This window comes from Apaloderma vittatum, unplaced genomic scaffold (genome assembly GCF_000703405.1).
Source record: "Apaloderma vittatum isolate BGI_N311 unplaced genomic scaffold, ASM70340v1 scaffold18111, whole genome shotgun sequence".
NCBI lineage: Eukaryota > Metazoa > Chordata > Aves > Trogoniformes > Trogonidae > Apaloderma > Apaloderma vittatum.
Window position 1 is genome coordinate 5,536 of NW_009698691.1, and position 16,665 is coordinate 22,200.

Here is a 16,665-nt window from a genome sequence, read left to right on the forward strand (position 1 = left end):
AAGAAACGCACTCTCTGCTCGGGCGGGCTGCTGGGAACGATGTGGTAACGCCCTCTCTCCCACCACGACTGGAGGGACACCCAGGATGCATCAGTAGTTAAGAAAAACATCCAGTGAAGTGAATGGTGTTGGTGGAGAGGGAAAAAAAAAAAAAAAAAAAAAAATCAACATGCACAATTACTCCAGAGATCTCAACAATCTTATGGCAATCAAAATCGAAAGGTCTTCCTCAGGCAAGCATGGACCCTCTGTAATTGGTGCTCAGGACAAACTGCTTACCAGCAACCTTGCCAAGGGCAAGGAAGGTTTGCTGAGGAGTTAACTGCTGTCAGGAAAACAAAAACAACCCTTCCTTAGTCAGTCCAGAAGAAGCCTGAGTACTTGTGACATTTTCTGCTACAAAGGCTCTTACTCCAAAAGAAAGTCATTGTGAAAAAAACACATTAAAAAGGGGAAAAAAAAAAAGAATCAACTTTATTGCCAAATTAGAAGCTCACCAAGAGGTAAATGAGCTGTACTTAGTGAGCTGCTCTGATCAAGGCAGAATTTCCCTTGTTTACAGTTACAATGAAGGAGGACGGGGAAAAGAGAAAACAGCAGCCTGTGTGCCAATATACAAGCAGGAAAGGCTCAAGAAGCAATGGGGAAAACATCACACTGAAGCTTCTACAAAGAAGCCTCCAACTGAATAGCTACAACCAGGAGCCACCATGAAGTTGACAGTTGTAACAGAGCTTGCTTTCAAATAAAATTCACCACAGAACCAAAAGTAAAATAAAAAAAATCTTGAACAGATTCCCACAGTGTTAGAAGTGTGAGGTAAGGTATCTGTTCACCTCAGCCACAAACACAGCTTCAGAGACTACACCAAGCCAAAAGGCCCTTTGTTATTGCGCTAGGATCCTAGAAAGAACAAATATTCCATCTGGCTTCAAAAGAGATTAGAAGTTCTATTTTGCACTGCTAACAAAATATTTTTCAGGAACAGATTGTAGTAGCATAGACTTCACAACCTACTCAAGCGTACGCTATCACAGCCTGTCCTACAACGGAGTGTAGCCAGCTCGAGAGAAGTATTAACTCTAAGAGCCTAGTTTATAGCCCAGTGCTTAGCTTCACCTAGGTGGACACAGCACAAAGGTTACCCTCTACAGTATGTATATGTATGTATATATACACACACACATATGTCTCTCACCACCCAGCAACACACACACACACACACACACACATATATTCGTACCTATAAAACTAAAGAAAAATCAGTACATACAATGTATAAAACGTATGAATGTGCTCAAAAATGCACAAAACCCGCTTTATTTTCATACTTCAGAAATGCTCAATAGATTTGTACGCATGGTTCCGAGTACTGCTATCCATCCACTTTGTTAGATCAGGACTTGAGGAGGAGATGGTAGATCCCACGGGGTGGAGAACTGCTCCTCTCGCTTCGTGCCACTGCTGCTGGAGCCAGCCAAACCGGAGAGCAGCGGGTGGGCAGCGGCGCGGCTCCGGGCAGAGGCTCCCTCACAGGGCTTCCTCCCGCTCGCCTGCCGGCAGTGCACCCCGCAACCGTGATTCACGCCCTCCGACGGATTCGAGATTGTTAGCAAGTGTCTGAATGTCGAGACACCAGATATGATCTCAATAACAAAACTCACCGTCTTCTGTGCAAAAAGAGTTGAATTGTCAAGACCAATCCCCAAGTACAGTATCAGCCTATAGGCAAGACACAGAATAGAAAGTAGCAGCATATTCAATGGGGAAAGAGTCAGCTGCGCTGGGAAACCACAACAGTGGGTTAGGATTTGTCACACAAGTATGATTTCTCATTGTTACTAGAAAAATAGATCACATACACACCCCCATGCAGTGCTTTCCTCCCGTCCCTCTAGGCTTGTACCCTTCATAAGGTAACAGGAGAACACTCACAATGGACATTCTTTACAAATTACTTATAATTCATCTCATCTGCCGACTGCTACAGTAAGTCAAGGAGAAATGGAGGCAAGAGGAGGACGAGGGAACAGGTAAATCCAAACCTAAACTCAAAATCACCTGTAAAGACTATTTTGCACTCATTATCAAAACCAACAGTGCTTGACTTTGGGCTTTGCGAGGGAGTGAATGCATCTTTTCGCCATGTGTAAATTAAAGAGCTCAATCCGAGGGGGAAATTTAGAGTGACGTATCAAGAGTGAAGCAAACTGCTTTTTTGATTGGAGTACACTTACCACATTGTAACTCCTCGTGGGACCTGGACAAATGGTTTGGGAGGCACGGGGAAATCCATAGAATTACGGAACTTGGATAAGGAACAAGTGTCCAATTAGAATTAAACATCACATATAGTGCATGTCAATCACTGGTTTTAAATAGTATTTGGAAAACTGAAAAGAAGTGAAATGGAGGAGAGGGAACATACATGCTAAATATAGCATGCAATAAGAAAAGCAAGAACAATGGTCTTTTATCCAGGCCAGTCTTGTGCAACTGTTCACTGTAAAGGAGTTAAACTACAAGGAAAACCACCTCAATCTTCCTTAAGGGATTATAACAAACAAGGGTTTCATATAGTGAAGTCAGACTGCATTCAAGTTAATTGCTCCCCATCTCTTCCCCAAAGCGCTACCTAACACATAAGGATCCTGCTGAAGGGACACAAGCATCACAGAGGCCCAGATTTGTCTATGGGCCAGAAGTTTACCCGACAGTATGTGATTCTGCAGCTACCACCAACAAATAATTTTAACTGCAAATGCTAGTCTTCTTAGTGCTCACTTGTCACCTATTGTGTAGATCATCCCTTCTCCAGCCCTGTTGGTGTTCTGAAACAGCAAAGCAGATCAAAACACACAAATGTTTTATACTGTGTAACTCTTAGCGGCAACGTGTTTCAGCTCCTCAGTGTTCCTGCTCTGTAAAACAGGCCTCCAGCCCCTTCCCCTGCAATTCTTCTCTGCCTTTTCCAGGTGTAGCACTGAAGCAAGAGAGAAAGCAATTGACTGCACGGTGAGTGCCCCCACCCTTCTTTACCAGCATCTGTTCCCTGGGTCCAGTGGTATCTAGCCAAATCCAAGCAGCTTTTTTCTGATGTAGATTTCATTTCCTCTCAGGTTAAGAAAAAAAAAACAAACCACAAACCAAAAAAACCCACCTATCCTTCCTTCTCACCTCCTCAGAAGTCAAAGGAATTCTCTGCACTCCTTTCCACAGCCAATGGAAAAGAGCAGTTATACAATCCATATTTACAGGACAAACCGATTAGTGAATGAATAACAACAGCCAAAAAACGAGAGGCACAATCCTAACCTAGAACATAAAAGCAGTGTTCAAAAAAAAAAAAAATAAAGTGGAGATTCCTTCTGAAGTTCAAACCATGGATTAGTGTTTGTCTGTGCAAACAGTCGCTAAAACTCTTTCTGACCGGTGATCAGCTTTTGACTCCTTTATACAATGGTATTGAGAGAACAGTGGCTGTGACGGCTGCCCGTAAGAGTTTCTGCCGGTGTGTTTTCGTTTAGCGGTGTGTCAGGAGGGACAAGAAAGGTGCTGCTGTCAGCAGAGTCTTCCAGCTCCACTGGAGAAGGACCAACTGAGGGAGGAAGCGATCCCTCTGTAAGCTGTGGGGATACATCACAGTTTCCCAGTGATGGAGGACTGCTTTGCACAGTCTGAGAAAGGACTCCATCTGCAAAGAACAAAAAACAAGCAGAATCAGAACGTGCAGTGTATCATTTCACATTCCCAAACAGATTTACTATCTGTATTTCTGGAAGCTCTGAGTTTTTCCTGGTTTTGCATTAATGCACAAAGAGATGACACCGTAAGAGGAAAATTATGTAGCAAAAATAAAACTCTGATATATAAATAAGATACTTGCACTGATCAGGCTCCCTTATCTTGTGAGATATGCTGCTATAAAATCCCAAATTGGAATGATTTCTACAGTATGAGAGTATCACAGCTGCAAAACTGAAGAGCACTGTGTGAATCATTAGAAAGTGATATTTTTGGTCAACTCCTGGGGGGTGTGGGTGGGAGAAGTGGGGAGGAGAGAAGATGCTGGATATATTTTGTTCAAAATCTCTTGTACTTGACATTTGTTCTACTTTTTAATACCAATCTCTATAGACTGGTATAGACCAAAAGATCAGAAAAGGTACCAGCAAAGCAGAAACCAGGTAATCCATCCAAGGTAAGGCCTGAAAATAAGTAAGATCTAAGACTTAACCTGCTTGGAACATGGATTCCATTTGTAATTTAGGTGATCCAAAGAGCCTTTGAGAAAAAAACAAGCTTAATGACATATTTTAACAAAATACTTTTCCATTCTACAAATAGGAGATTTTACTGTGAAATATATTTTCCCATCACCATCACTAAAACACATGACTATAGGTAAAAAAAAAAAATAAATCTACCCTCTAGCCAAAATAAAAAGAGGAAGAAAAAAACCCAAGTTATTGCCTGAATACCTGGAGTGGAACAAAGGATGCTGTCTGGATTGACAGAAGCCTCATACGGAGGAGGTGGGTCATCTGGATGTTGAATATCTGGATACTTGTAAGCAGTATAGGGCGGAGGTGGATCATGGAAATGAAATGCCCCACCTTCCCCATCATCTGAAAGATGCAGCGGAGTAAGGCCAGTTCCAAAACCATCAGGACCATAATCAAAGCCAGGCATCCTGCGGCCCAAGTTAAAGTGGTGCACTGTTTCAAGAAAAGAAAAAGAAGCAGGTGACTTTATCCCATGTTTTCTTCTTCAATTTAAGGCAGATCTCAACACCTTTTTCCACTTTTCACACCCAAGGAACTCATGTCTCCTGAAGACCTAAAAAAAGTCTATATAACCTATGCAAGTTAACTCACTGCAGTTACACAATGGCCCAGGCCCACCTGCTCCCAGTCTGTTTGTCCTGCATCACATCTCAATTTGAATCTAACCTCTTCAAACTAAGGAGAACACTCACACATGGAAGATTTTTCAGAAGTGGACTGCATACAAACAAAATATTTTTCTATTACTGGCTAAAAAAGTTCAAGTTTGAAGAACCTCCAAGACACACACACAGAGGCAAGGCCAAGACTTTTCTCACCTTTACATACATCGATCTGTCAGTAACAAGCATGACACAAGTGTTGATACAAAAGCTTTTTCTTTGAATTTGGAGGGGTTCACAGAACCAAATCTTGTACAAATCATGGCCAGTTCAGGCAGCCAGCGCAGAGCTACATTTGGGTACAGTACCGACTAGGATCTATGACAGGATTTCCAAGGATGTTTTCCACAGATTTGTGTTTCTTCTGAAGTACACACACTGGTTAGATCAAGACTTGTTGCAGATACAGACTACTCACAATTTGCTCCAATCAAAGATTCTATGCGCTCTCTCCGCCTCTGGCGTAGCCGGTGTACCATGAAAAGCAGCAGAGAGAGGATGAGGAAGGAGGAAATGCAGCTGACGATCAGACGCATTCCGCCAGCCATTGAGTCAAACAAACTGTTGCCATCTGTTATATAAAACATATCAAGGATGACTTTTACTGTTGTTCAAGACTCATTTTTCTTGATGTTCTTCTATCAGTAATAGAGAGATAAATGCAGAGTGGAGATTCAACAGCCTGGTTTAACGCTTCTCCATATTTCAAAAACAAGTAAATTATGAATCATTAACTGCTTTATTTATTTATTGCAAGAAGATCTAATTGTTTCTAAAAGTATCTTAATCAGCAAAAGGGACAAAATGTTGAAGGCTTCAGGTCTCTGAAAACAGGAAAAAGGAAAGGTTAATATCATTTTCGCATCCATTTGTTATGGTTGATGATGCTACACTAAAGAGGACAGCAAGCCTGGAAGTGATGGGAAAGGCCTGAAAACCTGCATATCTACACCACGCTACTTCTATGTGACTTCTAAACATCTTAACTTTTACCTTTTTCGACAATAAAATCTCCAAATATTGCCATTATCACTAACTTCCATATGTCGCTCGTACGTTGGTTAGCACCGTGAAGTTACAGGAACTAAAATGACCTTTACAGGTGAAACAACACAACAGTTAGGTGAACAGGAATTAAATCTTCTCCTGGAATCGCACAGAAAGCAAGCGGCAGAACACAAAACAGACCAGGAGGTCAGGACTTGAGAGCTCTCTACCACTGCTAATCAGATCCACACGTGGAAGGCTTCTGGCAAGCAAATTATCACTGTTACACCAGTGCCAGACACGAGATGTATTAATTTTTCACAGTTCAACTGATGACACTCTTATGCTTAAAGGAGCATGCACACAAGGAACAATACCCTAAAATCAACCGTGCTGCACTGAAGGGCTCTGAATGAGAAGGGCACCCAGGTTAAGTGTGAGTAGGCGGCAGATGCACAGGACACAAACACAACCAGGTACAAGCTGGCCACCACGCTTCTAGAGCAACCAGCCAGATCCTGGTCACCTCTCCTTTCCCACAGCTCTTCTTTCAGCTAAAGCTGTACTACAGATTCCTTACAAAAGAAAGCTAAAAGCCTCACAAAAATTTTAAGTACCAACTTGCTACAGATGCTAGTAACAGAAAAATCCACCTAATTTATACATTGTTCAAGTAGGCGGCTAACAGGCTGGCATTCAGTAGGTAATGCACTCCTGGCAACAAGAAATTCATTTAACAGTGCGCTGTGCACAGAGCTCGAACACTACCCCCTCTCAAACCTGGCTGTGCCGTACAAAAGCCTCTGTGCTGTCAGACCTTTCAGCAGCTCTCCCTGTCAGAGCTCAAAGCGCTGCAGTCACACACCTACCAACCAACGCACCCTCCTGAGCACCACAGACCTGCCCTTGTTCCTCTGCTTTACGGCGATGCCGACTTCATGAACATCATAAATTAGTGCTAATAACTGCCTTAAATAAAGTGACTGACAATGATGCCATCGTGCAGGCAGAAAGCCCGACTTCCACGTATTCTCTTCAGGTCAGCTACAACTGCAGCCGTGGACCTTCTGGAGCGCCCCTGGGCCTCGATCAACCTGACGGGCTGGATACACTATGGTCAAGTCCTAGGTAAAAACGGAAAACAACCAAAAAAATCCCAAACAGACAAAAGACCCAGCTTATATAGAACAAGTCATCGCACAGATTTCCAACGCACAAAAAGACAAAGAGATCACTTGAGAAAGGCGGTCCTGCACTCGATACAGTACTGATACCCTGTAACTGCACGGGCTTAGTTACTGGCAAAGTTTCCCCACCATTAGCTCTTTCAAAGGATTTTATTTTGTTTATTACCTTTTCACAAATAAGAGCTGCAAGTCCACCTAAAGAGCAGCCACACAGAAAAATTATTCTCTACCACATCCATGGAGCAGCAAGAGACAGACTACCTTGGTTTCAGCATTAGTACACAAAAGATTTTCCTCTGCTATTTATTTTCAACTAAATGAGGAGAAGCATCTTTCCAGAGAGTATAGCTGTGATTGCTCATCTCACGCCTACCACTGAAAAATTCCCCTACTACCCAGTCCTTGGGTAATATTCGTTATCCACTTGTAATCACTGCTCACCCACTCACACCGCGAGAGCTGATTACCTGCCAACCCAAGAGCAGGATTTATTTCCATCCGTCTCTCCTTGGGCGATTAATTTACTTACAGTTGATTAGTAAACTGTTTTCTTTCCTTGCAACAGAGCTCAGGGAAGATATATGTAAGAATCGGACAAAGATAAATACATGCTGATTAAAGAAAGTAATTCATTAATTTTGTCATCTGGAATAGTCATTTATAAACGCCCAGAAGAAAAACTGGAACACTTCATTTAAGAATTTCAGTGTTTATCACTAGCTGAAGTAACTTCATTAGGAAGGAAGTTTGACAACTGCTTGATGATTCTTCTCTCAAAAACTCAGTTACTAAAAAAATCAGAACACTTCAGGCAAGAGTATAATGAAGCAGCCTTATTTAGCACCAGTACAGAAAGAGGAGCTTAAGGATCAGAAAGGATGCGGTAAAATTCACTCTTCAAATCAGTATTCATGAAATAGTTAAGACCCACAGCAATAAGCAAGGATTAAAGAACATGGCACAAGGTTATCCCAGGTCATCTTATCCTGTCTGCTGAGTGATGACACTGCTCCTGAAGATTAAAAAAAGGGAAGACAACGTCTTAGTCCGCTTATAAGCGTGGGAGGAAGACTCCTGCTTTCCCCTACTCTTTCACTGACCTTTGGAGATCTCTCCCCACAGCAGGTTTCCAGCCAGCAGTGTCAAGGCACCAAAAATATGCACCACTTCAAAGTTATACCCACAGATAATCAAGCTGTGCACCGAACTTATTTTTCTTGACAAAACTGTAGCAGCCAACTCTTACCTGGGTCTAAGCACGTAAATTTGCAGCACTCCTTGGGGTCTTTGCGATACTGCTGACACCCCTGGGGCCGTTCACACAAAGCAGCCACGCACATCTCGGGCTCACCGTTGTGACACGTGCAGCTCAAACAGGGATCATTCCCTTTTGGAGTGAAATAGTAGCCTTCATCGACAATGTTGTCTTTGATATCAACGCAAGTCTGGCCTAGAACAGAAACGCACATCAATATCCAAGCGTTCCTGAGCCTGCCAGGCAGAAGCTCAGTTTGCTCTGTTAAAGTAAGTGATTAAGTGATAAACATAAGCAGACCCCCAGTTAAAAGCCACGCCTTCACATTAAAACAACTTTCAAAAGGCTTCCCCAAGGAGCGGGGAAGATAACAGTGCTCAAAATTGACAAAGCTCAGTGGAACTGACAGGCTTGCGGGCATGCTCTGCAATCACAGGAAAGCAAGTGGTCTGAGAAGCTTAAGCTTCCTTGTGCCCCTAGTTCTATTAATGGGCTGGGAACAATTTAGTAGCATTTACTACATTAAAAATAAACCAGAAATAAGCACTTCCTAATTTTCATGTGAAATTAATAATTCAAGAGTGATATTTGCTCTAAGGCGCTTTTTTTTTCCCAAGTTTACTTTATTTTGGGGCTCATACAGCTGCTTAACAATCATTTTTTTGTGAAAACCTGTACCGCTGCTGACAAGCACACATTACAATGCTCTTATTTATTTAAATCAAGCAGAAATTTAACCCTCCCCACTTTTTTCTTTTTTTTTTTTTTTTAAATTCACTGGGCAAAAAGTGGAAAGGATAACTAATCAATTTCTCTGTATTTGTTATATGCATATTTAAACACAGTTAACACTGAACTAAACCCAACTTACTCCTTTTGCAGAGGAATGAAGATTTCTCATAGCAGTTTTCAGCATACCAGCTGTGTAAACCATGGTGCCGAAGGGTAGGAAAACGGAAACACTGAAGCTGGGCACAAAGAACGTTTTCATTTTCAGACATAGCCGTACCAAAGATAGGGTCAGGGGGTAAAAACACTTCTGAAGAGCCTAGAACAAGAAGCATTGGTATCAGCAGCCTGCGGGTATGCAAAGCTTTTAGAAAGGCTCCGTAAAGTCTCTCCTTTCACACACACAACCCTGCTGCAAGGCTACTGTCCTCTGGCTTTAGCTTCCATTAGCAACAGTCCTGGGGAAGGCAAACGGCGGCGAGGGAAGGGGTGACTCACAGAGAAGCTGCTGTTTTCCCAGTACCGGGTAATTCTGTCATTCTGCCCCGGCAGCAGTGACGTTGTGCTTTCTCTGCAAGTGCTGCTCTCCAGAGTCCCGTGGGGTTTGCCTGCCAACAGCCGCGTGTCCCTTCAGACAACGCTGAGCTCGGCCACGCTGGCTACCATGAGGAGCACGAGCCCGCACCGAGGACCTACCAGGGCAAGCAGTGCCAAGGGCCTTTTGTGACTTTTAAAATACTGTTTCTAATCGGTGTCTCGATTCACCATTAAATCTGCTGGTATGCAAAGCTGCAGAGATGAATGGGAGACCAAGACATAGCAGTTGTGAAAATCAGCCTATTTTATTTGTTTTCAGCAGCATACTTTCCTACTATGCGCTTAAACCTTGATTTTAACAGCTCTTGCAGGCAGTATATTATGCAGTCTTCTCAAATGATGGTCCTTCCAAATACTGTTCAGTATGACATCTTCTGGTTTTTTTTTAATTCAACTCAGTTCTGCTATCACTTCTTTGAGGGCTTCCCTTCCACATCTCCCAATAATGGATTAAAATTTCCAAGCTAGAGGACCCTAAATCACTTTTCAAACACATGTTGGGAATTCAGTCTGCCTCCCTAAAAGTCAGTGAAGTACAAGCAATGCCTGAGGGATCTGGGGCTGTTTAGCCCGTAGAAGAGGAGACTGAGGGGAGACCTTATGGCTCTCCACAACTACCTGACAGGAGGCTGTAGTCAGGTGGGGGGTGGTCTCTTCTCCCTGGTGGTGAGTGATAGGACAAGGAGAAATCCCTTAAATTGCACCAGGGGAGGTTCAGGTTGGATCTGAGGAAGAATTTCTTGCACTGGAACAGCTTGCCCAGGGAGGTGGCTGAGTCGCCAATCCTGGTGTTTAGGAGATGGGTGGATGCTGTACTGAGGAACGCTGGTTACTGGTGTTGATAGGGCTGGAACAAAGGACAGACTCGATGATCTTGAAGGTCTCTTCCAGCCAAAAATGTTCTATGATTCTCTGAAGCTTTAAGCAGTTTTTCAGAAGCTACTGAATGCTACTATGTACTACTATGTACTTTATTTCATATAGGTATCCTCTTGTTAAATAGAAAGCTTGCAAACAAAATATATGGTATTGAGGAGGCTTAAATCTATAAAAATGCATCAAATTAAATAAAACTTACAATAAAACCAGGTATCATGATTTTTCCTGTAATTTATGCCTCCCTGGTTGTAACACTGTGCCAGCAGATGGCAGTGCAGTCAGCTCTCCAAAGAGCGAAGCAAGGTCCTTTTAAGGAGAATGTGTTTGGTTTTCTTGGGCTTCACAGGAGAAACCTACCTGTATAAACGGGTTTGTCCAGACCAGAAATCCCTATGAGGAGAAAATGCTGGACTTTCCCTGGCTGTCCAAAAACATCTTTAGCTACTTTACTTTAAGGAACTAATGAAAATGCTCCTGCCTCAACAAGAAGGGGCAGTTTCCTCTGAATATTCAGTAAATGCTGTTCACTTAAATGACAAAAGGAAATTAGTATTTTTGTGCATGGAGCAACAGTAGCCAAGTATTGTAATTAGAACACTAGACAGGTTCCACTACTTCTCATGTGTCAAAGGAAGTATTTTTCAAGACACAATCGTTCAGCAAAATTCTGTTCATAATTCCGCATCTGTACCTAATGGACAATTTTCCTTCCAGGCTTTACATTACTGAAAATTGTGTATGAGAAAAAAAAACCTATTCAGAGTAGTTTCCAAATGTACTGGAATTCACAGTGCTGATGCTAAAAAAAAAACAACCCAAAACCTAGACAACGAAACCTTTGTTTTAAAATTTCCATTACCTAAAGCAGTACAGCACTTAAACATTCAATTCTACATATAAGAGTTCACAGAATTACTTTTAAAATCAACTAATCCCTCCATCGAATTAGTTAAAAAAAAAGGTATAGCAACATAACTTTGCATTTTCAGCACAGGGAGCTGCTTGTTTTGCAATAGAAAAAGTTCAGCCAGTGATGCCTATTGGATTAATGTTCAGTTTTCACATCAATTGGGATTTATTTCTGGGACTAGTCAAATTTGGTCCTGGTTTAAGTAAACTACCTGAAGTACTCTAAAATGAGGGGGAAAAAACTGAAAAAACCTCAATATTTTTAAGTATATAAAACCCTACCAATTTTTAAAAAGCTAAAACCCCCAAATATCCTGCACTAGTCTGTGCACATACTAGAATCAGCAATCAGCGGTTCATCCAGACATTCACTGCAAGGAACGGGAAACTAGAGCAGTTTCCTTTTTCTCAGCTTAATCATGAGGAAAGCCAAAAGAAATTGAAAAACACGTTCTTTCCACAAGATACTGACGTAAAAAACTGTGAAACCTGTTACATTAGAAAACGTGTATTGAGTATTAAACTGTTGCATTCCAATAGCGTAAGGCAAAGCAGTTCTCCTACACTATTGCAACACTATCAGTGAAAGTTATGTTTTCTTGCAAATAATATTCATGCTGTGAGACAGTTTCATCAGGCTGTTTAACTAAGAAATAATTCGAGAGGCTCACCTTTATAAGCTACTTCCCAGTGACCTTCTAGAGAGTGATTTCGATTGGTGATCACATATTGATATCCAACCCAAAACCTAGAGAAAACCAAAAAAAAAAGTTAGATTCTAAAGATACATGCCAAAAAGATACTAATAAATTAAAATAAATTACACAGAACTTAAAAGCTAACTTTCAAAACATTCTGACGGGCTGTGTTCCTTAACATTTCAGCCCATTCCTTGGCAATGTAGACAGAGTGATTATAGTTGAGGAATAAAGGAAAATACTTGATAGCTTTCTGTGTTTACAAATAACATGCCTTGTATTTCCACTTACACAAATCTTACTTTATTGTTACAGCAGCACTTCAGTATCTCAAACCCAGAAAAACAATCCAGAAGTCAAATATTTCATAAACATACACAACTTCTGTCAGACTGTTCCAGATCAAACCACGTAACTCTCCAGAGACAGATACATCACTACCAACCCCCTCCTGGTGGTCTGTCACAGCAGTCCAGCACACTGACAAAAACCCCACAGGCCAAAAAAAAAAGAAATATGTTTGTTGTGAACTAACAGCATGAAATATCCAAAGCCACCAGAATGTAGCTCTTGCAACTCAAAATGGCTTATTTCATTCTTGTTGCAAATTTGCAGTCTTTGGTACTTAATGGAAACAAAAATTCTGCTGAAAAAACTAAAGAATTGTTTCTATACAAGGTAGTGCAGCAGCAAGTCACTGTAAAATCCATCTGCCCTGCTGTAGTTCAAGAATACCAGTGCACTGCTGAGACAGCCTGAAGATAAAGAGACTACTGAGTTGTAGACTATCTGTTAATGTTAATAAAAGCATAAAACACAGATAGCCGCTGCCAAACAGGCAACCAGCACACTCATACCGGGCTGTTAACCTGAAGTCAATTTTACCATTAGATTTTCTACGCAAACTGAACAACCAGCATTCGCACCACACAGAACCATTCTCAGGTAACGCGAGATCTTTGTCCTTTCCTTCCCACTCACCGACGCTGGTCCTTCCTTACAAATGTTTTTTCTTCCAAGTCCCACTCCTGTGCCAGGATAAACCTTAGCTCCTGGTCGGCAGTGAAGGTGGCGAGGGATCCGTTCACCCGCTGACATGTCTGCACGGCGTCCCAGTAGTTCTCCCCATTTAAATACACTCTATAGCAGCTGGCTGTGCCCTCGTAGTGGTGCCATCCTGTTGGGCACTTTCCTAGGAAACATGAAGGACAGAAGGGAAACCATTCCCCCAAAATTAGGATCTTCAAGATAACCCACCCTAATCAGTCTACGACAATGCAATGCATAATCACTTGGTCGTGTACACACCACAAGCCGCGTTACTTCATCTCGCTGGGAGGAGACGTGCATTACACAGATCACAGAAGACCTACTTCACTACAGCTTTTGATAAAGGAAATTTTTTTTAATGTATTGAAAGAGATGCAACTCCTAATAACATTTCATTGCACCGTGACAGCCTTTAAAGTCCCTAATTAAGACTGATGATCTGCTGTGGAAGGTATTTTCCTGCACATCTTTACAAATCCAATCTGTTCGATCAATCTGAGTCAAAACAAGCAGCAAGAAGCAGGAAAGGAAAGCCAGAGGTGGCCAATTTAATGATTCTGCCTATCTATTAGGTGGTTAGCAATGCATCCAACTTGCTGTGAAGTTTTCAACCTACTTTTACAAACAGCCTTTTCACACAACCCTGCTCCCACAGTCTATCACGAAAGATGATGGGGTTCTGGGGCACACCTTCCAGAGGAACAATCCTCCATGAGACAAGGGCTAGATTAGCACCTCTGCTGCAGGCTGAAACCATCAGTTAAACTATGGGCTTCGTTTTCTAAAACTGCAATGAGTTACAACAGATAACTGCAACTCTAGTTTCACAAAACCAGGATTATTAGGGAAGTAGAATCTTTGCATGTGTTGGCCTGCTATATAAACCACAGATCGTATAACAGGACAAATATAAAAGAAACGTACAAATCACCTTAAAAAAACCCAAACACTGCATGTAAATAAAAATCTGGTCAAAAAGCTATGCAAAAGAAAAATCTATTAATTTTGCAAAAAAAACCCAAACAGCCTAAATCACAAAATTACTTAGCAGAAAGATGGCCCAGATTTCCCAGTCTGCAACTTACTGCTAAATCGGACAGGCTGTGCCACGTTGACAGTGTGAAAGCGGGTTGTCTCTCCTCCTCTCCCTCGATTGTGCCTGGAGTCCACATTCTCCTTCCCATGGTAAGTTCGCTGGTCCCCTGTCAAGCCTGAGGACCAGAAGGAACAGTCAGTACTGGTGAAGGATGCAAGCAAAGGCAAATTTCATTTTACTAAACTTCCTCTGGCTTTTAATTCAGGAGATATATGGTAAATAACATTGTCAGGTAAACAAACACGGCAGATTCCTGCAGAAACAGCTTGGCAATTTTAGACAGTATGTAACCAAAATACCTACAACTGAAAAGAACCAACAAGCCATTACACGAGTCTTGCAGAGTAAGCTAAATATTTTGGCAGATTCTCAACAGCCCGCAGTTGTACACAGGACTTGATGCTCATCATCTCAGTTGCTGCAGCAAATGCACCATCCCCGGTGCATTTTATCAGCTCCTGTTTACAGAACTACGCACTCTCCAGCTGCTTCATTTCTCGGTTTTGTGTTCAAGGACATAAGACAACTTCTCCGATACATTCTCTGAGATTTAGGACAAAATCAAAACGAGGAAAGGAAACCCATCCAGCCGGAAGAATAAGGTTCTTCATTTACCCTCAAGCTTCTGAATGAAATATTAGTTCATGTTACCTGAAACAAAAAACACGGGGCACACCCTCATCTCACTGTCAGGCCTTCTAAAGGGTGTATGTGACAACTGGATTCAACAACTTAGAAGAACACAGTGCAAAATGTTATTCCAGTGAAGCGGCCCCACAAGCCTACCAGGAGTAAATAAGGAGTGCACAGTTCAGGCGGTGATGTCGCAGGATGGCTGTAAACAGTAAAATCAGCAAGATCCTAACTAGGAAGGCTGGCACAGTGGCAGGGAGAAACCTCTGAGAAAGATGAAGATGTGCACTGAGAAAGATTAATCTGGAAACAAGGGATTAACCTTAAAACCAGAAAAATTAGGAACCCAAGAATATAAGCAATACTAGTATCTACTACTACATTATTTAATACTACTAGGTGTTATTAAAGGTGACGGAGTTTAACCAGCACAAAGAGTTATGCAGACATTCATTTCTATATAATAAATCAGCTTATTTTCCTTTAAAGCTGATAAGCTCTATTTAGCCTAGCTAAAACAAATAAACCAGTCATAGTCCCAAATAAAGGGGAGCTACAGAGCCTTCTTCAACAGGTTTAACTACACCTCTTTGAAACACCTTTAAAACTACACCAATAAAACTTTCTCCTTTCAGACCACCTTTAAGAAACAAGTGGTCCACAGCAATTTCATTATATCTAAACTCAGAGCTGGAGACTGTTTGGTGTGTTATCTACAGGAAGACCTCCAGAAGACCCGCCATCAAACAACGCACTCCTTGAAGCAAATTTTAGCACCGATGAGAAAAAGTAAAAAAAAAAAAATAAAAATCACTAGCTGGAGCCCAGGAACAGCAGAGTAGCTTTGTATTCATCTGGCTCTAGCATACTTAGTTTGCCCTGGGTTAATGGGATAAGGAAGGGATATTTAACTATCACGTTATCCTAGGAATTACATGTCTATAGAGATCACCTGTTAAGAAATGGCTGTGCATAATACACTCACACAGCCTTACAGGAACAAAGTAGTATGTTCTACTGTTTGATATTAGAATACACCATTTATCACAGGCAAGAAGTTAATGCCAAGAAACTACGTTAGTGCACATTTCAAAGTAGACAAAGTAGTGAAAAAGCATCACTGATGTATTTTTTTAAATTACTTTAAAGGCCAATCTATTTTTAGAATTTGACTGTTCTTAACCCTAATGGTTCAGTAGGAGTATTTATACTATGATTTTCAGAATGATACCAGGACACTAAGAAAGTTAATCTTTAATTATAGTAAGACTTTAAAAATAATGCTAACTACTACTGCAGAATGCTTTATCAAAGATGAACTCAGCTCAGCACGGGAAGCTCTATTTTCCCATGGCATTAAATGGCAAGAGCTAAACCCAAAGAATCAGCAAGAACCAAACGCACAAAGAATTAGGTCCCTTTCAGAAGTGAGAGCAGATGCAACACCATATGGCTGACCCTCCCCGGCTAAAGAGAACGCCCACGAGGACTTAACAATTCACCTCCTCCAGGAATAAACCAGAAGTTCACAGGTTCTAACACGCGAGGTTAAGAAAGGGTTACTTGGGCTAACATCTTGAATTGACAGAATTTACGCCAGATGCTTTGAAAAACAGCTACACGGATCCCACAGCGAGCGAGTCGGGTCAGTCCTCGGGACTCCCACTCCTTCTGCAGCGTCTGCCTGGGTCAGCAGC

General features: G+C 41.7%; 1 protein-coding gene across 1 annotated transcript in view; it reads right to left on the reverse strand.

Moving 5' to 3' along the window:
- Window positions 1–3,452: 3,452 nt before the first annotated feature.
- The window catches only part of DGCR2 (DiGeorge syndrome critical region gene 2), a gene marked incomplete at its 5' end in the record, with an annotated part of 17,716 nt that continues 4,503 nt past the window's right edge, over window positions 3,453–16,665 (reverse strand). Inside the window, 8 exons of the mRNA XM_009878124.1 lie at window positions 3,453–3,694; window positions 4,482–4,718; window positions 5,367–5,519; window positions 8,369–8,572; window positions 9,249–9,425; window positions 12,163–12,239; window positions 13,171–13,381; window positions 14,325–14,450. Coding sequence (XP_009876426.1) covers window positions 3,453–3,694; window positions 4,482–4,718; window positions 5,367–5,519; window positions 8,369–8,572; window positions 9,249–9,425; window positions 12,163–12,239; window positions 13,171–13,381; window positions 14,325–14,450 — 1,427 coding nt within the window. The remainder of the gene's footprint in view (window positions 3,695–4,481; window positions 4,719–5,366; window positions 5,520–8,368; window positions 8,573–9,248; window positions 9,426–12,162; window positions 12,240–13,170; window positions 13,382–14,324; window positions 14,451–16,665) is intronic.